The 24,055-nt window shown below is 45.7% G+C and overlaps 1 protein-coding gene across 2 annotated transcripts; it reads right to left on the bottom strand.

Annotated features, from left to right (window-relative positions):
* Positions 1-348: 348 nt before the first annotated feature.
* Positions 349-23,495, bottom strand: LOC135237619 (laminin subunit beta-2-like). Of its 2 annotated transcripts, none has more exons than XM_064304917.1 (36): positions 23,327-23,495; positions 22,308-22,342; positions 22,077-22,197; positions 21,643-21,818; positions 21,199-21,334; positions 20,929-21,002; positions 20,600-20,788; positions 19,632-19,695; positions 18,894-19,114; positions 18,271-18,391; positions 17,801-17,989; positions 17,155-17,334; positions 16,841-16,950; positions 16,414-16,493; positions 15,612-15,768; positions 14,808-14,942; positions 13,552-13,713; positions 12,459-12,601; positions 11,419-11,539; positions 10,856-11,054; positions 10,359-10,502; positions 9,899-10,130; positions 9,329-9,492; positions 8,536-8,760; positions 7,964-8,178; positions 7,340-7,439; positions 6,718-7,111; positions 6,135-6,307; positions 5,131-5,333; positions 4,394-4,567; positions 4,068-4,212; positions 3,503-3,704; positions 3,170-3,311; positions 2,568-2,744; positions 1,910-2,075; positions 349-1,273 (listed from the first exon to the last, which is right to left on the bottom strand). In XM_064304917.1, the coding sequence occupies exons 3-36, from the start codon at positions 22,141-22,143 to the stop codon at positions 1,140-1,142; spliced, it is 5,514 nt and encodes a 1,837-aa protein (XP_064160987.1). In that variant the 5' UTR covers positions 22,144-22,197; positions 22,308-22,342; positions 23,327-23,495; the 3' UTR covers positions 349-1,139. The 2 variants fall into 2 exon arrangements, with proteins under 2 accessions (XP_064160987.1, XP_064160988.1); XM_064304918.1 differs by having other exon boundaries at positions 22,077-22,152.
* Positions 23,496-24,055: the final 560 nt, after the last annotated feature.

Genomic DNA, 24,055 nt, shown 5'->3' with positions numbered 1-24,055 from the left:
ATAACATTGGCACTAGCACATTGATTTAGGTCTCATTTTTAAAGTTGTTGACCTTTGCTTATCTATTTCCATTAGTTATTCATAATCAGTACTGTATAATCAGTTTTTGTATCTTTAGCATCGCTCCTCTGACTGATGTAGATTATCTGGTTATTTTAAAGTTTAATATAACAACGGAGGACAAAAACAAAGCTTTGCGCACACCTCATTTGTTTCTCGTCACTGTTGTTACTGACCACAGTTCTGACCTCCAGAGTCAGCTTGATGCTGGGAATGAAACTAATCCAAATTTGGTGCACTCATCAGGACTATGAAGCAGACTGCACTGCGTTTGCGTTAACTGCCATGGTTTGTTGTCCACAAAACTCTGTCTCAGTCCCCGGAATCCAAGGTTGCTGCAGGGGCAGCAACGGTTGGACAGGGTTGGGCGTTTCACACCCTAGCCTCTCTTGCCCAACCAATCAGAATGAATGTTGCAAACACCTTGAACTAGCAATAAATTAAGAGTTTTTACATGTTTCCTGAATAATTGTCGGTAGGCATCAGGGACATAAGCACACAACATCGTAGTTTTTGCCATCGTAATTGAAACCTTCCAGAGACAAAGCTTTCCGAACTAATTTGCATTGCAATAGCAAAGACCATACACTTCTTAGCCAAAGAAAAGTTTGTCTACTTTCTCTGAACGGATTATTATTATTACTATTATTATTATAGAAATGAATATCCTGAAACTATTTAGTAAAATGCATACTAAGTATTTGTTTATTGTTTATAGTTAATTACAGAACAATAAGGTACATTAATAACAGGATTTTTGCACAACAGTATTTCTTCCTCACTACTGCATGATCGGTATGTTCTGCACTGCCATCCATTCATATATGTCAGATACTCAGTGGAAGAAAGCTCAGCGGGAGATCTCCGCATATGAGTGGGTCTGATTCTGTGTCAGCGGGTCTTTTCTGTGGAAGGGATGCTTCCTGGGTGAGGGGGGGTATGTAATCATAATGTACACATATACATAAATGTATATTATATAATGTGGTCATAAGTTTAAACATTTTCATCTTATGTATTATCTCATCCTATGGAATGCCCGTTGAGGAAATCCAGAGTGGAAGATTATGGGATGACCACTAGCAGGAGCTGTACTTGAGGATGCTCTCGCGTAAATAGTCTCTGATGGATGTAACGTTGTGCTCCAGAATGGCAAGCTCTGCTTTTTGGTCTTGCATCCTCCTTTTGTTCTCCTGAAACTTCCTCTCCAGCCCTATGCAAAATGAACAGCACAAGCAGAGCACAACCTCAGAGATACAAACTCCATAAGAACCAAAAATGGTACGAAATCAGAAGCTTCACACCCCATTGCAGCTTATCAAGCTCCTTATAATTATACGCTTAATAAACTGTAATGGCGTATAAAGCTTTGGACTTCATACCTTTTTTTGTTCCAAGGGTCAGGACTTAGTGCAATCACTAAAGAATGCAAAATGGAAAACTCAATGGTGATCATTATGAAAAGGGCCAGAACTAAACCAACCAGTTCAAAAGAATCCTAAAACAGGGTCACTGAAGAGATGTGTGGTTTATGAAGTTCATTCAAATTTAAGGGAATGTTTAAAGATCCCGAGTACTACTGGCTTGCTCATTTGTAACTAAGGCTACTAGCTACAAAATGAGAGTTGCCTATTTTAAACAGCAAGGCTACAGTAATGTAAGCATACAATTAAAATCGTGAAGAATTCAGACTCTTAACAATGTGTATTTTCAAGTCACTTTACAAGTTACAAGCATTTCAGTTCAGAACAGTATGTTTGTATCTGTGAGGTTCTGCTGTACAGTAAATACTGAGCTAAAGCACAGTCTGGTGCAGTGCACTGGAATAATGAGGGAGACGCAGTCGTACTGTGCAGTGTCTCCATGCCCTCTGTGGCTTTCTTCAGGACATGCTGGGCCTGCTGCTGGATGTCCGTCACCCTCTTGCTCACGTTGCCCAAACTCTGTGCTCCCCAGCCAGCTGTCCTCACCCGCTCCTCCAGCTCCCTCTGCCGCTCCTGGGCCTCCTCCAGCTCCTGGTGCAGGAAAAACATCCCTAGTGACCGGCACATGCTACAGTCGCAGCTCAGGTCAAATGCTTTAACCCTCTGGACACCACTATAATTCCTGCTGGCTACTGACAACTTTATAAAGAAACATCTGTGTTCATCAGTATCCAGAATAAATCAATCATTGGGGACTACGTTTTGGTTAGTGAGCACATTTTGTGAAAATTCTCAGATCTGCAGATCTGTTTTCAAATTTTACCAGCATGTAAAGCTTTAAAATATTTCACATAATATTTGACCCAGATTTGCTACACAAACAACACAGTTAGGGTCAGACTGGGCACGAGGAAGTGTGCAGTGCATTTTAGGGTGCTTGTGTTTATTGCAGTCTGTACATTTTTAGGAAATTATCCAAAAGCCAGAGCCACAGAAAGCCTTGAGTGTGTAATGAGTGCTAACTGCTTTGGCAGTCGTTAGTAACTGCCATAATGTGTGATTGGTGGGGTCACAGGAGCACACCTTGTTTAGGTTCCTGGCTGTGTGTGCAGTGTTGTTGGCTTGAGCCCTGATGCTCTGCACAGCCACACTGCTCTCATTCAGTTTCCTCTGCAGAGATTCTGTCTCCTGCCTCACACTGGCCAATCGCAGCACAGTGTCTGTTTGATTATTCTCCATGCCCAGGATTTTATCTTCCATCTGAGAGAGAGAAGGAAACAGGGTAAGAGAGCAAGCAAGCTAAGGAGGATGAAAGGCGAGAGGGAAAGAGGTAGAAAGGTTGAAACAGAAGAGTGAAAGAGGAGAAAGCAAGGAAGAGAAGGATATAAAGGGACAGAAAAGGGGAAGTGTAGAGACACAGGATAGCAGGAAAAAAGAAAGATAGAGGGGAGAGATAGAAGAAGAAAAATAAATGGAAAGAAAAGGAAATGAGAGGGAGATAATGAAAGGTGAATGGGAGGGAGGAGGAGAGAGACTAAATAGTTACTGGGAAAGAGAAGAAAGAATTATAATGAGGGTTTTGAATTTGACTTCTAATGTTAATTTGTACACAATATGTAATATAGGCTTGTTGAAACTGGGACTCCATGGCTGCTGTTGTGTGTTGTCAGCACGAGGGCATATACCGCAATAATGGCACTGTGTGTGATGTTGGAGTTCTTGCGGTCAGTCTCCAGGGCCGCCTCTATGGTCTTGATGGCCATATGTGCGGCATCCAGCCTCTGCTGGGTCTGGTTGATGGTGTTCTCGGTTCGGTTCGCCTGTGACCTGCAGAGAGTTGGAGCATTGTCAGTCCTTCCATCACTAGGGGGCACTCTGTTCCCACTAAATTTCCCAAAGATCTGACCGTTGTTTTCATGAACAAGCAGCGCACTCACAGGCACGTTTCCTCAGTTCTGTGTACAGTATGTGTGCCTCTATTGCTCCCTCCCTCGGCCCCCACCCCCTCCCTTGCTCACTGTATATTCTGGGCCTGCCGGAGCAGCTCCTGTGTGCGGTAGGCCTGCTCGATGACAGAGTCTCTCTGCGTGTGGGTGAGATTGGCAACACTGCGCTGGATCTCCTTCAAAATGCCAGTCAGAACGCTGCCGTTCATGGGCAGGGAGATTTCCAGGATCCGCTCAGACACCGAAGATATGGCCTTTGGGTCTGCACCTTCATCTGCAACCACAGGGGAACCACTATAATCATCATCACCATCAACCTCAACATCAAAAAAGGTTTAATCATCGTCATCATCCATCATAATCATAAAATTCATTGTGAAATTTTATGAAAATAAGAATTGAGAAGAGTATTCAGGCCTACAGACTTGACAGACTGTATCAAGCCTGGTTTTCAAAAATCAAGTTGTCTCTGCTTCTACTAATATTTTGGTCAAGTTCTGCTATTATTAGATTAGATAATTTGAAAGATTTTTATCTTTCATCTAGGATTCCACACAAACTTATAAATACCACTTATAAATATCTCTCAAATAATACATGACTCAAAGCAGGCTAAGCAGGCTAACGGATAACCAACCAGAGAGGAAGTAACGGATCTCCTGCAGCAGGTCCCTGAGCTCTTTATTTGAGTTTTTGCAGAACTGGGTCTTCTCCTGTGTGGTTAGCAAAGAGCCAGCAGCTCTTAACTTCACAGCACGGGACAGCATCCCCACATCCTGCAGCTGGACAGAGCAAAACAAGATTTAAACATACACACCCTAACCCTAACCTAACCACAGGTGCACATGCACATACATACATACACAAACACACACACACACACAGATACACGCACACATGCATGACTGCACATACACACACAAACACACATATATATACACGCACAAGAACTCAAAGACAGACCTCCTTGGCTGCATCCTGCAGGTGTTTGTTGGTGGTGGTGATGTGGTCGGTGACGTTGGTGACTATCTGCAGGGCAGAGCCTCTTAGGATCTGAGTACACCCCTGTCCTCCGCACAGTCTCTGCCACCAGCTGCTACGGCAACCGCCATCCCCCCTGCCATGACCGCCACACACCTGGGAGAGTAGGATGATGACAATAATGATGGTGGTAGGGTAGGCGTGGTGTATGCGTGTGGATCAGTAGACATGTTTGCTTGTGCAGATGAAGATATGTAAGTAGAAGCAGGTGTATGAGTAGACATGTCGTATGAGTAGTCACAGTATATGTGTAGATGCACCGTATGAGGAGGCACAGGTGTATGAGTAAATGCAGTAGATGCAGTGTATAAACATGGTGGATGTGTAGACATAGTACAATGTCTGAGTAGATGTAGTGTATGAGCCGATGTGGTAGACATGTTCATCTAGTGTATAAGTAGACATAGAGCATGAGTAGATGTAGTGTATGAGTGCACACAGGTGTTCGTGTAAAAGCTGGTGTATGTGTAAATGTGAGTGTATGAGTAAACAGTGGTCTATGAGTAGACTCAGGTATACAAGTAGATGTAGTGAGTAGATGTGGGTGTAGATACAGTAAATGAGTAGATGTGGTGTGTAAGTATGCACGGGTGTGAAACTAGGCGTCGGATGTTAGTAGGTATGAGTGTGTGAGTAGGTGTGGGTGACAACGTACTCACCTTGTTTCTCAGCCACTGGAGCCTCCGTTGGGCGAAGGACTTGTCCTTCAGGCTGTCCCGCCAGCCCATCAGCAGACTCCCTGCATGTTTCCGTGTACCGTGAGACCCCCTCACAGGGCTGTCCAGGTCCCCGGTGGTGGCTCGGCACTGCCGCTCCGCATCCAGAGAGACCTGGTACCAGCCGCGGACCAGTCCAAGCACATCTGGGCCAGATGTACAGGTGTATATGAGAGATCACGAGCAGGACTACATTAACAGGGCAGTGAGACTGAGGCAGCGAAAGAGCCCTGTGGACTTGTGGTGTGTGGCAAGGGTTTACCTGTGGATTCAGTGCTGAGCAGGTGTATGTGAGAGGCTTTACCTGTGGACTCAGTGCGGAGCAGGTGTGTGGTGAGGGTTTACCTGTGGACTCAGTGCTGAGCAGGTGTGTGGCGAGGGTTTAGCTGTGGACTCAGTGCTGAGCAGGTGTGTGGCGAGGGTTTAGCTGTGGACTCAGTGCTGAGCAGGTATGTATGAGAGGGTTTACCTGTGGATTCAGTGCTGAGCAGGTGTATGTGAGAGGCTTTACCTGTGGACTCAGTGCTGAGCAGGTGTGTGGCGAGGGTTTAGCTGTGGACTCAGTGCTGAGCAGGTGTGTATGAGAGGGTTTACCTGTGGATTCAGTGCTGAGCAGGTGTGTGGCAAGGGTTTAGCTGTGGACTCAGGGCTGAGCAGGTGTATGTGAGAGGGTTTACCTGTGGACTCAGGTGCATGAGAGCTTACTGGATCAGGTGGAGGTGTGTAAGAGGCTTTACCTGTGGATTCAGTGCTGAGCAGGTGTATGTGAGAGGGTTTACCTGTGGACTCAGGGCTGAGCAGGTGTATGTGAGAGGGTTTACCTGTGGACTCAGGGCTGAGCAGGTGTATGTGAGAGGGTTTACCTGTGGACTCAGGGCTGAGCAGGTGTATGTGAGAGGGTTTACCTGTGGACTCAGGGCTGAGCAGGTGTATGTGAGAGGGTTTACCTGTGGACTCAGGGCTGAGGTGCAGACGTAGTTGTGTGAACGTTGTGTTGATGCCCCAGAGCTCTATCTCTGCCTGACTCAAGTCCTGCTGCAGAGCCACGTCTCTCTCCACAGTGCGGGTCATCTCCCCGCGCACACCCACCGCCTGCCTGTGAATCAGTGCAGCCTCCGCCCTAAACCACCAGAGCAAGGACAGCACTTTACACACTGCATACACATAAAAACCGCACACGCACGCACACGCACGCGCGCACACACACACACACATACAGACACACACACACACCACATACACACACACACACACACACACACCACAGACATGCTATGCAAATCTACAATATGCACAATATTCATGCACAGGCACTGCACACAGTATGCACACAGACACATATTCACTGTCCCATTCACAAATACACTATATATAAACACAAGTACATGCACTACACACACACTGCCCCATTAATACACAAACTATACATATGCAAAATATACAGGCATATACACACTGTCTCCTAAACATACTCACTGTCCCATTAACAAACACACTGCACATACGCACTCACAGAAGAATCAGACCCACCCCAGGTCATCGGTGGCCTGGCTGAGCAGCTGGTACACCCACTCGTGGGATTTGAGCCAATCCTTGCCATGGATCAGATCCAGGAGCAGAGTCAGGCTCCTCTGTAGGGCGCTGAAGCCAGTGTGTCTGATGTGGGTGTGGCTTCTAGTGGCCATGCTCTTCTGCAGCCTCCCGACAAAGTGCTGGGCGTGGCCCAGGTCCTGCTGCAGCTGCTGAATTCTGAGCTCCCATTGGTGGAAGCAGGGGTCGCAGCGCACACACACAGGGAACTTCCCCACAAACCCACGGGCACAGCTGTCACAGCGCTGCCCTGACACGCCCTCCCGGCACCTGCACACCCCGGTCCCCCGGTCGCACTGCAGCGTCTCTGACCCCAACGGGCTACAGCGGCACTCTGCGGGAATAGTGGGGGACATCACCATTATGCTACACCTGGCACACACACTACACCTGTCATGGTATACACCTGGCACACACACTACACCTGTCATGGTATACACCTGTCACACACACTACACCTGTCATGGTACACACCTGTCACACACACTACACCTGGTACTCACACTACACCTGTCATGGTATACCTGTCACCACTTTTGACCCACTTTTAACACAGTGTTACCTCTGCACTCAGTCTGAGGGTCTTCTCCCCAGTAGTTTTTCTCACACTCTGAGCACGTTCTCCCTCCGAACCCCTGCCGGCACTCACAGGTGCCACTGGCCTGCAGAGGAGCAGAACCACACAGTCCAAGTGTCACACAGGAAGTTTCAAACAGAAAGGTGCTGTCCAGGTTTAACAAGCTGGGGTTAGAACAGGAGACTGACACCAAGCTAGAGATACACTCACCTTTTAAACAAATGGATTTACTTAGAACCGATCCAGCACTTATGGGTGAATGCATCACAGTCTGTCCTAAGCATCTTTCACTAGTGCTACACAGGAAGTGCACGCAGGACACATAGGTCAAAAAGGAAATGATGTGATGCAGACTGTTAACTGAAATACCTTCAATCTCATTTATACACAGGTACACAGGCACAGCCAGCACAGACACAGGTGGAATGTAATCAAAGATGTGATAAATCCACTTATTAAAAATTATTATACCAGAACAGTGAATGAGCAAAACAGATGACAAAAATCTCAGAAAGTCAACAATTTTCATCTGTAATAAAGAACTGGCAGTATGTTCCTGACCATTGCAAACACACTATCAAAGCAGTTCCTGTTCACAAGGTGACCCACCATGCTGCAGTGGGGTGCAACAGAGTTTTGGGGGTGGCAGTCACAGGGCACACAGCCACGTTCTGCCCCAAAATTCCAGTGCTGAGGGGCGCACTGGTCACAGAACAGCCCCACCACATTGCCCCGGCATGGACACGCCCCTGTCTGCTCCTGGCAGTGACACTGGTCCCCATTACAGCGGGACGGCAGGGTGCCCTCCAGCACACAAGCACAGCCTGTACACGGGACAGGAAACGCATCATCAAATGCAGCGGGGACAAGAAGTGCAGAGATCGCACAGTAAGGGACAGGATGTGCATCATCACACACAGCAGGATCCAAGCAGCTGTTTCCAATCACTTATTTTCAGTCCTCTTTAGCTCCACCCAACCGAGGACTTGAGGAAGAGATGAAAGGATGCGATACAAGGACGGAGGAATCAAGGCAACGTGTAGTTGTCTAAAGTGTTAAATTATTTCAAAATTATTTGACCCATGAAATAATTATTTATGTGTGGACATATGCAAGCAATGACCCCAGACTCTCACTAACATGCCACTCAAAGCATTACATGAGTCTATAAATTAACTCACGTCTGCAGTCCTGCTGCAAAGCGTCGCCGTAGTAACCAAGCCTGCACGCAGAACAGAGGGGGCCGTCCGTGTTGTACAGGCACTTTAGGCACCGCCCTGTCCGAGGGTCACATGATTCGGGGTCCTGGAGGTCGATGTTACCACTACACTGGCATGGGAAGCACTGACCTCCATTTATCGCCGGGTCCCCAAAATACCCTGGGGCACAGCGGTCACAGTGAGGACCTGGGTGGGACAGGACAGAGGGTTTCCAATGTTATGGCTATTTATCACGCTAGTACTCAGAATCATGAATAGAAGTACCATATTATGGATCTATAGCAGAAATTGATTTAGTGAAATATAAATATAAATTAATAATAATATTTCTAATTAATATGATATCGCATTATTATTACAGTAATTTATCTATTACTAAGGACACTTTAAACCAGATTATTTTGGTAAACAAGGTGCACTGTATCTGAAAGGCTAAAATATGGACATTACAAAGCAAAACATTCACAAAAGAGAAAATATGTTGGCCATTTTGATGATCCCCTGGGAATCCATTACAGGCCAGTTCCCATTTACAATATAGCTAGAAAGAACACAGTCACCTTAATTATGCACTTACTCAACTGTTGGCCTTAGTTACAAATAGTCTAACTGCATTCTGATTCTCATTGTGAGCCAGGCTAATATATATAGCTCTGTGTGCATTTGTGTGTGCAGCAGGCTGTGTGGTTGTCTCAATGCGCATGAGTATCGTTCAGAGCCAGGTTTATATGGTCATTGTATGTGGTTTTGTCACCTGCATAGCCCTGCCTGCAATGGCAGATGATCTGTTTGGATGTGAGATCACTGAAGCAGGAGTCCGCATTGGAGCGACCACCTCCTGGTCCTCCAGGGCAGAGACAGGGGCGGCAGTGGTCCCCGGACCCCAGCACAGGGTTTCCATAGAAACCATTCACGCACCTGGTGTGAAAAGAGTACACAAGACTTATAAATGCTTATTACTCAGTAAGGACCTATGTGATTCATGGGGTAAATATCTTGGCGGGAATATATATTACAGCACTATACAATAAATCCCTGATTTTTAACAATGTATATCTCATCGCAGGACAGAATTCTTACATTCAACCTTTCATACATTTTTCTATGCTCTGGTACAGTTCCTCAAGAACATTTTCCCACTTCTACAGAAACATTAAGGATGTAGTGCAGGTCTCACCTAGAAAAGTCAAATGCAGCAGAGCTCTGCCCCCACCCACTGCATCAGGCCCCGCCCACAAGCACATCATAGGTCCTACCCAGGTGCCAGTCCAAAGGTGTGCTCGCACCCCCATCCCGACCCCCCGCCTCCACTCCAAGTGCGTACCTGTCACACAGGTGGCCGGTGGTGTGGTCGTGACAGTCCAGACAGCTGCCTGTGTGCGGGTGGCAGGTGAGGGCGTGGCCATTACACAGGCAGGGCCTGCAACTGGGGAAGCCCCAGAGGCCCAGCTGGCAGGTAGCACACTGGCGCCCAGACACCCCCTGGTGGCACTGACACCGGCCAGACACAGGGTCACAGTGGGGGCTCACAGACCCCTGGGAGTCACACTCACAAGCTGCAGAAGGAAGGTACAGTGGAACAGCGTCTTAGCAGGAGGAGCCACCAAGCCCCCATAAAGTATTTTAAATCACAACTTTTAATTCTTTTTAAATCACTTTGTCCTTTGACTAAGATGTTAGGTGTAATTTAAAAAACTACAAATGTTCCTGCAGTGAATGCAGGTGATGCTAAACACTCATCCATTCCCTGTCTGGAAAGAAATGTGAGCAATACCGGTCCTCACCTATGCAGCCCTGTGGTCCAAACCCATATGTTCCCGGTTCACATCGGTCACATCGCCTGCCGGCCACGCCTGGCTTACACTGGCACTGCCCTCCAACCCCGGCACACTCTGCTGATACTGAACCCTCGGGGTGGCACAGACACGCTGCCGAGACGGGCGAGGGGGGTAATCATCACATTATCAGCCCAATATGCTTGTGTTCCCTCTCGAACACACTGTCTAACAATATCAACTAAATATACCAAAATCACACTGGTAGTGCAGATATTTTTAGTCACTTTGACTTTCATGCATGGCAAGAAAACACAGCTGTCAAAATACCCCCTTAACATTAAACTCTGTTTGATTCACTACATTATCAAAGCCATGCATTCATCAGTACAGAGGACTCAAGCAGTAAAGGGGAATGATGAAATAAGCAGTAAATGGCTCGTAAAAAGCAGAGATTTCTCTGCAATGCTGATTGGTGCTGACGGTCATGTGGCTGAATGACTCACGCAGTGCACCGTTGTGCATTATGGCAGAGATGCTGCTGGTGAGGCTGGCACAGGTGGGGGCCAGAGTGAGAGTGGCCATGGGCGAGGCCATGAAGGAGTCCAGGCACATGTAACGCAGCATGTCCTCCCGGCGCCGCTGCTCTGCCTCGCTGTTTCCCTGGAAACCCGCCAGCTCCGTGTACTTAGGGATCAGGACCAACTGTGATTGGACCAGGAGGGAGCAGTCAGCATGCTGCTCATTAATATTAATAGCTTCAAAGTTCACTTTTTACACATTATGCACATATATCTATGCATATGAAATACGTTGCAATGCCGCATTTGGGATTCAAACCAGCAATGTGCAAGTTATAGCTGGCTCCCTAATAACTGTGGCACATGTACTGCTTGATACTGATGCCTTGTTTCAGTTGTCCTGATTGTCCTTGTCTCATCGCCCACCACAGACCTCATACTCCTCTGACTGAAACTTAGACAGGCCTATGAACACAGCTGGCCATTCCAAAATTGGAGAAGGAGAACAAACGGTAATGAAATGAAAATATGACTCCTGGCAGACCCACCGAGTCAGATAGCAGGTAGGCTCCAAGGTCTCTCTGGGGGGCGCCGTGACGCTGGAAACGAATCGCAACCACGTACCTGTTCTGGGGCTCAAAGCAGAGCGACCGCTCCGTACGCACATACCTGGAGGAGGGGGTGGAGGGGGGAGTGGTCTCAGTGGGACAGTTTCAGAGGCAACACAACAGAACAAGATTGATATGATTATCTTCAATTAAAGAGCCATATATCAAAATACTGTACTTGTGTAAAATATATCAGTTTATCCATCTAGACTGTTTTCATATAGCACCATGCACAACTAAAAACAGCATAGAGCATAGCATGTGGAATTAAGAACGATTGTCTGTTTCTGTTTCCAGTGTAGAGCCGCCAGGACAAGACCTATGCTAACCTAACCTTTCCTGCATAGTAGCCCACAATGACTAACCTTAGCCCCATATACCCTCTATTGCACAGGGAGGGGGCAGCTCTCTCCAGAGCTGTCAGAGGGGGGCTTGGATCCACCCCACCACAGTCACCCGCAGGCTCTGTTCTTCTGAGTTATTGAAAACTATGTCAGAGTTAGGGGTCAGTGCCTGTAATTATGTGCCTGAGCTGTCACATGGAGGAATTCCCCTGCGGGCCTCCATTTTGGAATAGCACACAGGTGTCTGCCGCGATGCCCGAACAGGCATGTAAAAGCACATTTGTAATCATTATAAAATAACTGAGGTCAGACACACACAAAAACATCTGTCTCCTGGCCAATTTCTGCACAACATCATAGAATGTGCAACTGAACAACCTCGCTCCTCTCCAAAATAAGCTGATACAAAAAAAGTGTATCAGCTTAACACATAGTACTGTAGGTACCATCTCAGGTGTGGCGATTATGACCATCTGCGTTTGCGTCTGAATGAGATATAGGGTGGCCATGTGTGGTTGTGTTTGAGTGAAACATAGGGTGGCCATGTGTGGTTATGTCTGAGTGAGACATAGGGTGGCCATGTGTGGTTATGTCTGAGTGAGACATAGTGTGGCTGTGTTTGGCTGCAGAAGGTACCGTCTTTGGTGCGGCAGTCTGACGGTAAACATCTGTTCAGAGGGCAGCACGTTTCCGCAGCGTTGGCTGGAGGACAGCTGCAGAGCGGAGATTGTGACAACGGCCTCCCAATCCTCTGCAGACTGAGGGGACAGAGTCCTAGCCTAGGACCCAGACCACGCCACATTAGCATAGTCACAGATTATAGGGACTCACCAGATACAAAACTCCTGATTTCTTTCCATCCTCCCTTTTTCTTAACTACAGGAAACTCTGGTTGGGAGACAGAACTTCCAATGTGAAAAACACAAAGCTCAGCATTAGATGAGTCTATAGAACCTGTAACAGCAGGTCTGATTGCTGTTCTTCTTTTTTTTACTCATTGAATTCCAATGTAAAAGCAATATTTACCCCAATAAGAATCAGGCACTGGTTAGTACAAAACAGTTCTTCAAAGGAGTAAAACATCTTCCTAATAACATGCACAATGGATAGAGCCACCACTTATTTTCTCTCATGGTACTTCGGTCCTCTGTCAGTTAGAGGTCGCGGTAGACTCTTTGTCAAGCCACTTTGCTAACAATTATCCCATTTGCACCACTAAGTTTCTAAGGAATTGCCAATAATTAAGCACAGACAATGACTGACAGCGAAGTTTACAAGCGACGCACGTGTTAAATTCAGTTCGATTACTTGCTACTGTTGGACATGCTACCGCATTTTTTAAATGCTGTACAGGGGCATGTTAGAAGCAGTGAGAAATGCCCAAATTAAAAATGAGAGCAGTTATACAACATTTAACTTGCACAAAAAAGTTAAATAAAAACATTAATTCATGATTCAACTAATTAACTAATCATGGTCTTCATTCAAGACCAAGCAGAATCAGGTGCCATAGTGCTGGGCTAAAACAAAAACCTGTTTTATATGAATGCATTTTTATTTTTACTGCAGTGATACTCAGTCCTGGTCCTGGAGAGCCATAGAGTCTGCTGGTTTTTGTTGCCTGGTGCTCAGACTTAGTCTGAGCAGCAGGCAAACAGAGGCCAACAGGAACTGGACATTGACAGACAGCGGTGGGCATGATCAGCTTTAGTAAAATGTGAAATTGTACCTCTGGCTCGTATCGAAGCATGATGTCATACTCCATGGCAAAGGGGATGTTGTCAATGGTGAAGACAAGCCCAGCCCCATCCCTGACTCTGGCCAATCCTGATCCACTCCAGGTGACCCTATGGCCAGGATGCTGGTTCCTCTGAATATTCTGTACATCTGGCTAGGGAACACACATATGCACACAAAAAGAAAGAGCTGTCAAATGATACATTTTCCCCTTATTTACTAAAAGTGGGAACATATGAAATTCAAAATGCAGGGATAAATACAAAACAGATTAAACCAGGGGTGCCCAATCTTAACCGAAAAGGGCCATAATTTTTTATAATGGCTCTTTTCAGTGACATACTTTTTGTTGTTTTGGCCCTGTAATCCAGCACATTGGATTTGAAATAAAACAATGAATATGAGGTTAATATGCAGGTCGCTAGCTCTAATTTGAAGGTATTTATGTCCATATTGAGTGATCTCCCTAGGAATTATGGCCTCATTTATGGACTGCGCTGTATATCGCACACTCATAATTACAGTCAGTTCATACACAAACAGCTCTTGTCCTGTCACATTCACGGATCCTCCAAAGTTTATGTTAAATTTTGCTGTGGAGTAAATCTTTGTTTAGCACAGACACACAGCCTGTGGGCCTGACAGACCAGGTAAACACCTGCATCCTCACTGCAGGGATTGAAGGTCAAAGTGCTACTGAGCTTGAGTATGAGGTCACATTCCACAATGACAGTAAACTTACCTGAGCTGTCTCCACACCAGAGCCCATCATTAAAAATAATACACAGGACAGGCTACCACTTTATTTGAAAACACCTGAAGATTACTAATTAAAAGAAACATTTATTTTCTCCAGCAGTCATAACAATTCAACAAATTAAGGAGTGCAGGGTTCTACTAGAATTAAAGTATTTCAAGTAAGTGTATATGACCCAGGTCTACAGGTCACACAGTCCATCAGGAGAGATAGCACTAACTGGAAGAAGATATCTCTCACTGACCACTGGTGATCTCTTAGCATCTGGTAATGCCTACAGCAGCAACACTGCAACAGAGACTGTTTTGTTTCCCTGCAGTGTGCAGACACACAAATGCCAAATTCATCGAATTTCTCATTACAGGCCATCTGTGTTAGTATTAGTAGAGAAAAAAGAGAGAGGGAACAGTGCATCTGGGACATCACCAGGAAAAGTTACAATATGATATTCCACATGTTATAGAGATCAGTTATCTGTGCACTTTTCTTACCATCTGCTGCAGGTGACATCTTCTGTGTCTAAGTGCTGCCCTCTGTTGGTGATGTGTGGTAATATGGCGGCGGCGGAGGAGCTGGTTGTTGAGATGCTCCTCACAGTCCGTTTGAGCCATGGGTTTCGTCTGGCCCTGGGGGAGTAACAAGGGAGGTTGGGGATGGTATAGTTAGGGATGTTGCTTCCATATAGAATTTTTTTCCAAATCATTTTAAAGTTAAAAGTAAAATGAGAACAGGTCATTCAGCCAGCCTTTGGCTCCTCATTTTATTTAAAGTCTACAACACCCAAAGGAGCTTCTACTGCTTTTTTTCAGACAATCTTTAATTACTTTTCTATACCACGGCCAAATTTCCGAAAGAAGCTCTCATTCAGGGAGTTGTATTCAGGGCTGCATGTTTTCATAGCAGCAATACATGCCACTGGACAAGATTTTATTGAATGACAACCTTTAAAACTGTATCTGCATGCATTTTTATACAATTGCCTGTTTGGTCTTTTTTAGTTTTTTTTGGCTCATCTATTCTGCTCTGCTGTGTCTGCCCTATCTTCACTAGGTCTCACATACAAAGTAGTTTTAAACCTCAATGTGACTCACCAGTAAAATAAGAGTAATAATGAATACAAAGAATGCTACACTCTGTACTAGTAAGTGGTAAGCTATTCCATGCACAAGCAACTCTGTGTGGAAGAAGTACTTCAGATTTACAGTTAACTAATTTATTTATTTTATTGTACATCATTGTTTACAATGTCAAGAAAGATTCATGCAGCTAACTGATGACCGCTGCTGCATGCTCACCGGAAGGGCGGGGCTGTCTGGGGCGTGGCCTGCAGCATCCTCTGCCTCATATCGATAGAAGTCTAGTGGGGCACTGAAGTACCCAGCATGCACCTCTGAGCACCGCCGCCCATGCAAGTGAGGACGACAGTCACACTGTCCACTGTCCGGCGCACACCTAGCACAGACGGACAGAGGGACAGTGACAGGTACAGGCACTGACACAATGACAGAGACACACACAGAGGCACAGACAGGCAGACAGTGCCACATACAAACCAAGGCACAGACATCAATCAATTAATCAGCCAATCCTTGTTTTGTATAGTGCCATCGCACAGCACACGCTTCACAATCAGTATGGTGACTACAGGTTATAATAATAATAATAATAATAACCAAAAGTACATGAAGTAGAATAAATAAATCAAACAAAACATTGATTTTAAAAAAACAACACGTAAGTTAAAACAAAAGATTAAATAAAAGAACATGAAAATGAAATGATTAAAATAGGCAGAACTAGTGATAAAATTCACAACAGAAAATTTAAAAGCCAACTAAAAAAAGATTAGTTTTCAGCTGAGTTTTAAAATAGGGGACAAGTGTTGAACAAGAGGCTAAAAGTGATTTCTGAGTTTATTTAAAGGCCAGAACAGTTTCTGCTTCCCACACACAGTGTGGGGAAGGTTACTACAGAGCCTGGGAGCACTAAAGGAGCTTGGATACCTCTATACTACTGTTTTCATTACCTAACATCCTAATCTACAGTGGCCTCCAGGGCATCATGCATAGGTTATTGGGCGCTATGCAGGAGTGTTACCTGTTACCGTACGCTCCCCCAAAGTCACAGTCACACTCTCTGCACCCCATCACGTCCAGACTCAGCCCCCAGAACTCCAGCTGCAAGGGAGGAGGGGGGAGTCAGCATCAACTAACTGAACACACCACCCTCATCTATATTCCCAGCACTACAAAATACTTCCATTTTACACACCACTGGTTCTGGAAACAAGACAAGCTAATGAATGTGTCAAATACTGACCAAATCCACCACCCAAACTGGAAACCATCCTCAAAAAAGGCTCATAATGGACTTATGTCATATAAGCAGCTGTGAATACGCACAAAAAGAAGGCTTAATGAGTGGTGAATTACAACCAGGTTAAAGGAAATTAAGGGAAGGTTGTTGTTAGCCAAATGAGTCACAGGTGATTGGGGAAGAGTTGGAGAGTTTGCTTTGTTCTTACCACACACTGGTCACAGCGACGGCCAGTGACATGTCTCTTACAGACACAGTCTCCACTGATCGAGTCACATGACCCCCCGGGGACACTCCCACGAAGGTCACACTGGCAGGCTAGGGGAACACACACATACAAGCACACACACACATACACACACGTGTAGTTATCCAAGCAGTTTCACATCTAGCAAAGAAAGCCTTTGTAATGCTTACACCAGTAACCGCTCTTCTCTGTTAAATCCTCTGTAGCCTGTGGGTCACCCTGAATCACACACTGATACTGGAAACCGTGTGGGTCTCTTGGACTAAATCACTTACGCTGGCAACCCTGTGGGTCGGTGGAACTGAGACCAAAGAAGCCGTGCTTGCAGGAGTCACAGCGATCCCCCCTGACGTTGGGCTTGCAGCGGCACTGACCAGCAATCATTCCCAGGGCCAGCTCGGTGTGGCTGTCACATGACCCCTCCTTCAGTGAGCCCGCAGGGTCACAGTCACACACTGGAGGGGATTGGACAACATTTTCAAGCAGGAAGAACATCCTAATTAACTGTGTTGATTGAATGATTAATTGATTAAATTAAAAGTTTAAGAAAATGCACATATTGTCAGGACTAAAATAAGACTACATACCATTGGTTGATTAACACAACTAAAAACTACTACAGATCTTGAATCATGATCTTGATCTTGAGCATGAAGAGAACAATGATCCTGTTGAGAATATTGACTCTGTTCTCATAAGGAATGTTAGCCGTGTTCCTATAGTGAAAGAATATTAACTCTGTTCTTGTAGTGGATGCTAGCCGTGCTCCTGTAGGGAATTTTAACTCTGTTCTTGTAATGGATGCTACCCCTGATCCCACAGTGAATTTTAACTCTCTTCTTGTAATGGACACTACCCCTGTTCCCGCAGTGAACTTTAACTCTGTTCTTGTATGTGTTCCTGTAAGGGTGATAAACTCACAGACGCAGGCAGTCGGATCGCGGATGTCTCTGGCAGGATGCTGGTAATAGAAGCTCTTGCACATGTCACAGTTGCGGCCCATGGTGTTGTGGAGACAGTCATCACAGACCCCACCACTCACATTCCCTGTGGCCAGGTACACCGCCATGTCGAAGTGGCATTGGTTGGAGTGGCCATTGCAATTGCATTCTGGGAAACAGTGGAGTGATGCATAGTTAGTAAAGAAAGGAATCTGAGGCAATTCTGTCACACTCTGGTGTGTGTGTGTGACAAGCGAGTGTACCCCCGTAGGTGAGTGTATGTGATAGGAGAGTGTACCCCCATAGATGAGTGTGTGTGACAGGTGAGGGTACCCCTGCAGGTGTGTGTGTGTGTGTGTAACAGGTGAGTGTACCCCTGCAGGTGTGTGTGTGACAGGTGAGTGTACCCCTGCAGGTGTGCGTGCGTGTGTGTGTGACAGGTGAGTGTACCCCTGCAGGTGTGGGTGTGGTCTCTTTCAGCAGGGCTCCAGGGTAGGTCATGATAGAAGTCCCTGCAGCGCTCACAGTTCAGCCCCGCTGTGTTGTGCTCACAGAGGCAGCGTCCATGGATCTGCCAGGACCAATCAGGATAAAGCACAGTGCCCGTGTCACAATGAGAAATGTAGTGTAATATTGCATAACACTGAAGTAAACAGGTCTGTTTCCTGGACATTCCACAGGGGACACAAATAGCGGTGTGATTAGAGCACACCTGTACGCAGTGGACTATAAAGAACCTGAGATACACTATATTTTGGTACTTCTACATCATGTACATGTTCACTTTCAATAAAAGAAGACTTGATTCAAGTTTTACAACAACTGCACAGTCAATTTGTTTCATCATACAAGGTGGCTATGACAGTCAGCCTCAACAAAATGAAAACCAGCACCTTGTTAACAAGTAAAAGAAGTACTTCATTACTGGACACAAAATACAGTACACTAGCACACTACAAACCAAACTGGGGAAGATAGGTGAGGAGGCATATCCAGGCTGTTTCCTACCTCCCTGCAGACACAGAGTATGTGTGTGTGTGTGTGTGTGTGTGTGTGTGTGTGTGTGTGCCCACCATGCTTGCCTCCGTGCCATAGCGGGCAGGTATGTGCTCAGGTGTCTGCGCGGGTGCGCAGCGGGAGGCGTGTCCATAGCAGAAGCAGCTTCCGCGCACCAGCAGCTGGTACAGAGAGTAGTAGTACTTCTGCAGCACCTCAGGCCTCCGATCCAGCAGGCTGTCCCCCAACGTGTGCAGCTGGCTGAAATTAACCCTAAGACTGGTCAGCTTCAGCAGCTCTGTAGACAGACAACACACCAGGGGGTGGGGGGCGGGGCCAGAGGGAGTAAAGGAGGGGAGATGAGGAAGAGGGAGAGGAGAAAAGGAGGAGAGGGAGAGAGGAGAGGGGAAAGAGAGAAGGGGAGAGGCAGAGGGAGGGAGAGGGAAAAGGGACAGGAGAGGGTGGAGGAAGAGGGAAGGGAGAGACAGACAGATGAGAGGGAGGGGAAAGAAAGATAGTTGGAGGGAGGGAGAGGGTGGGGAGAAAGAGGAGGAGCAGAGAGGGAGAGAGGGAAAAAGGTGAGGGAAAATGTTTTTTTAGACACCGAGGAAGGAGTTGGTCATCCACTGATAAAGAATTTGTGCAAGATACAGTGTGCGACCATTATCTGTTCTGCAACTGAAAGTATTGAAAAGTGTACGTATATGCTTTTGGGGGTCACCAATTTTGTTTTAAAATTTTAGGAACTTAAATAAATATGTGAGTAATATGTTCATGTGTATGAGGTCACTGGCACTAAAGTACAAATCTCTCACCTTGGATCTGAGGACTGTATGGGTCTTTGACATTGATAGTAGGATCAAGCACTTTATATATGACCTGTAGAAAGAGGGAGACAAACAGCGAGGGGAGGTAGAATAAGGGGGCACAGAGAGAATGAGGGGCTGAATCTCATTCTCTGGACCTGAGGACTCGGAGTCAAAGGCAGATTCCCGTTAAGCCCGTGAGGGTTTAGGGCTGTCCCATTGTGAAAACAGTGCGTGGGCTCTCGTCCTGCCTTTTTGCACCGTCTATCTACCCTCTGGTTAAATCCACACCATCTAACTTCAAGCACTTCTCAGGCTACTGTTAATACAGCAGTGCATGTTTTTTCTGTACGAGATATTGGTTAATTTAACAAGTCAATGTTTTTTAAACACTTGATCTCTGATTTTTGCCTCTTTTTTCACAACTTTGTCATGACTGCTCCATTAGCTAATATTTTTGCTGACAAATATGACCAATATTATTCTTGCTGTAATTTTATGACACTGCACAAACCCGCGATAAAAAACACATTTCCTTTCGTCTTACTGCCCCACCGCCCCATGTCATTTTCCATTCAAAAGTCATTAGAATGAACCCATTTTAAAGCGGTTCTGTAAAAAATTCTCGGAAACACTCATCAGCACACCCCCAGGCAATTTACAGTTCCTACGTGCCTCGTTCAGGTGTCGGATGACTCATTGCTTCCTCCCTTGTCATATAAATTTGAGTAATGTTGCGCTTCCGTCTCTCAGTAATGTGTCACATACTGGGTGATGTCAGAAGTCTGTTTCACCCTTAGTATACCCCTCAGGCCCTTGTCCACTCGTGGGTTCCTCTGTCCCCGGAAATACGCCATTAATGCCTGCGAGCCCGTAATCTGCGAGTCCAGGGGGCTCTGTGTGGGACGGGGCCAGGGAGGTTCGGTACAGTTCGGTACTGGTACAGTAAGCCATACGGAAGCATCCAGGGCCCTCACCTCTCCGCGAGTGGACGGCTCAATGTCAGAGTAGCGCTCCTCACAGATGACATCATCGATGCTCTGCAGGGGCTGGGCTGGGATGGAGGGGAACGCCCTGGTGCAGTTGTGGGCGAAATAGCGGTACGGCTTCCACGAACGCCCAAAATCTGCCGAGCGCTCGATCAGCATGGCCGCTGGCCGAAACGACTGCCAAGAGATCAGGCAGGGTCAGACAACCCACGCAAACAAATATTTACACACATATATACACAAAAGCACAGCCACAGAATAATTTATCATCTTTACACACATACTGTATATTTACACATAGGCACACATAAGAGCACCTTGAACTTCATGATGAGGTGAGTAAAGTGGAACTGTGCCTCCAGGTTCAGCTGGATACTGACTGACTCCACACCTGCGAGGAGACCAGAGGATTACAGACACCATACTTCATGGACACCTGTACTCAGGCAGACTTCCAATACAGTCTTTACAATACACACTGTCTACTGCGCACATTGCCTGTACACCACACTACTGACTTAAACACAGTCCATCAGAGACAAGCAGAGACAAGCAAAACACAGTAAGACACAAACATGCGAACACACCGTTTTCTGATTGCCACCAGGTGGGGTCCTCATTGTGGTGGGTCATGTGGATTATGTTCTCTATGCGATGGCTGTGCCTGGATCTGCTGGGGTCAAATGGCCTCCGGGAGTCACACAGGAAGCACTTATCCGAATCCTATAGAAAGCAGCAGGAATCATGAGCAAGTCAGTTACCCCAGTGGAAACAAGGGCAGGGTTATTTACCCCCTACTGGATGTGTTTGTGTGTCTGTGACCATGTGTGCATGTGCATGCATATGCCTACCTGTGTATGAATGTTTTTTTGGGTGCATGTGTTTGTGTCTTTGTGTTTGTGCTTGTTTATTATGAGTGTGAGTGTGAGTTTATGCATATTTATATTTGATTGCATATGTATCAGTGTTTCAGTGTGTGTGAGAGAGAGAGAGGGAAAGAGAGAGAGAGAGAGAGAGAATGTGTATCCTACCTGCAAGTGGCTGACTATGCAGTACCTCTCTGGGCCCCGCAGGCCACAGGTGGAGGTAGTGGTCAAGCTGGCGGCTCGACCAATGAGGAGGTTTCCAGTTGAGGGGTAACAGCTGCCCCCTGCACAGCCCTGCTGGTCAGAAGGCAGGAGTTGCGCAGCCGTGCAGAGTGCTGACACTACAAGAGAAGGGGCAGGGTCAGGGGTCAGGTTGCCATGGGTCTACCGGGCAGTGCTTCCCTGCTATCCTCATGTCCTCTCAGTCTTGAGTATTGGGGCAAGCCATTGCTGGAGAGGGTGAACAAACTGTTTTGTATACTCAGGGATTAGGGGGCCAGCATGTGTTCTCCAAGCTGTCAGTGTAATACAAAATGGTTCCAGTTATATTCTCATTTGGTTGTGATATAATGCTGACAACATTGTCTGAACGGTCTTACTCAAAAAGAAGAGGATGAAAAATCCAGCCATGGCGATGTGTGTCCACAGTGTCTGGTAGCTCACCATGCAAGGAACCTGAGAGGTAAAGGCGTGAGCTTGATTCCGGCAGTGTGCTGGCTCCTGCATTACAGTGAAAAGCAGATTCACACAAGCACACACCGTGTTCACTGTTAGTCTGTTTCCAGACAGACACAGTGGCATATGCACTCAGAAGTAGCTGAGATACTTACTCATCAGCGTTCTCCTGTCTTGCTTTTCCAAACACCTGAGAAATTTAGACACAACAATTACATTTCCCCCTCGGGCTGAATTTGGTGATAAAAAATTAACAAATGAGCTAATGTCACACATCAGGTAAGGACAGAAGAAGACCCTGGAAGACCATGCACCTTTTACCTTATAAAACTGGTCATAAACAGAGTGAAAGGCAATTTCCTCTTTATGTGATTATCTGAAAGAAAATCAACTTGCGCACTGGTCAAAAATTATTGTGGTGCAAGGAGTCATAAATATTCATAGTTCATAACCAAAAAAAGAAAACGTACTATTGCGCTTTTTAGCTGAACTGCGTTTCTCAGTAGATCGGGCAATTCGGATATGTACGAAAACAATTAAAATTATCATATTATTAAAACCGCTTATAATAAAGAAAAAACAAAGAGATTTCTTTCCATTTTACCTATTTTTAAGGCAGGGATGTGTAGCCAAATTTTACAACTCTTAACACGCCGATATAACATAAGGAATTGGAACAATAATTTTTTTAACTTTTTAATACGTTTATTATTATTATTATTATTATCAGTGCCTAAGATTTTTTTTATTTTTTTTAACAATTTTTTACAAAGACTTCTTCCGAAAAGACAATGGTTGTGATTAAGAACTTTCACTTAAATACAAACACATTTATAGCCTATAACCTACACATCTAAAACACTGCTAAGCCTATAGTAGCAGGCTCACGCATGCACGGATTAACTGTTAAGAAAACATTAAAAAGCACATGCTTGCTTTATAGCGTTCCATGATCATTATAATTATTATTATTGTACTGAGAAATACCGAAATAGGCTATAGTGAAAAGCGGGTCATTTGAAACGTCTTTGTGTCTGGCTAACATCGCAATATAGATATGTGGTACTGTTTTCGTTTTTTGCGTGAATATCGTATGCAAACCCCAAAAAAGAACAATTGAGAAATGACCCAGCTTCTAGCTGGTTGATAAGCTCCGGATAATGACCTAGCTTACCTTTCTGGTGGATAGGCTCAGGCAGGTCCACCTTCTTTAACTCTTGCCAGCATGAGCTACTACATCAGTGCTATATGGAATGAAGGTAGCCTACTAAACTATGCAGAGGGGGCGAGCAGGACACGCCCAGCAAACCTGCAGCTACACTTTCTCGCCCCTGTCTTAAACAAATAAAAAGTGCACAGAATATTTTTTAAGATCGCTAATGGAGGGCACTGCAGCAGGGCTGAGTTGACCAGGCCATGGGGATTTTATCCTGTATTTCATATTGAAGGCTGCAGGGGACGAGGGCGAGGGTTATTTAGGGTCACCATTTCTTCTGCTGCATCTTCGTTTTTTTTCATACTCAACATGCTGTTTGCTGATGATCACAAATGTTATCTGTTGTTGGATCATGTGTGTCTGTTCTCAATAAATTACATTATATTACATCCGTTTGGTAGACCCTTTTTCAGAGCAAATTACAATGCTGAGACCTAAATACAGTTAAATACATTAATAAAACAAGTGGTAACTACAGAAAATCATAATAAACCTTCTTTGAACCAAATGACAGCCGAACAGCTCTGGACTGATGTTAGCTTCATGTTAGCTTCTTTAAGGACATTTGCTTGAAGAAAACCCTGATTTAGAGAAGCAGTCCAGTGTCAGACACCCTGAGAGACAGAAGGGTCCTCAATTTTGCCTGCAGGGAAATAGCACAGATGCCTTCCATACAACCCTGACCTC

Source organism: Anguilla rostrata, chromosome 13 (genome assembly GCF_018555375.3).
Source record: "Anguilla rostrata isolate EN2019 chromosome 13, ASM1855537v3, whole genome shotgun sequence".
Taxonomy (NCBI): Eukaryota; Metazoa; Chordata; class Actinopteri; order Anguilliformes; family Anguillidae; genus Anguilla; species Anguilla rostrata.
Note: the sequence above shows the minus strand (reverse complement) of the source record. Positions and strands in the feature narration are given on the sequence as shown.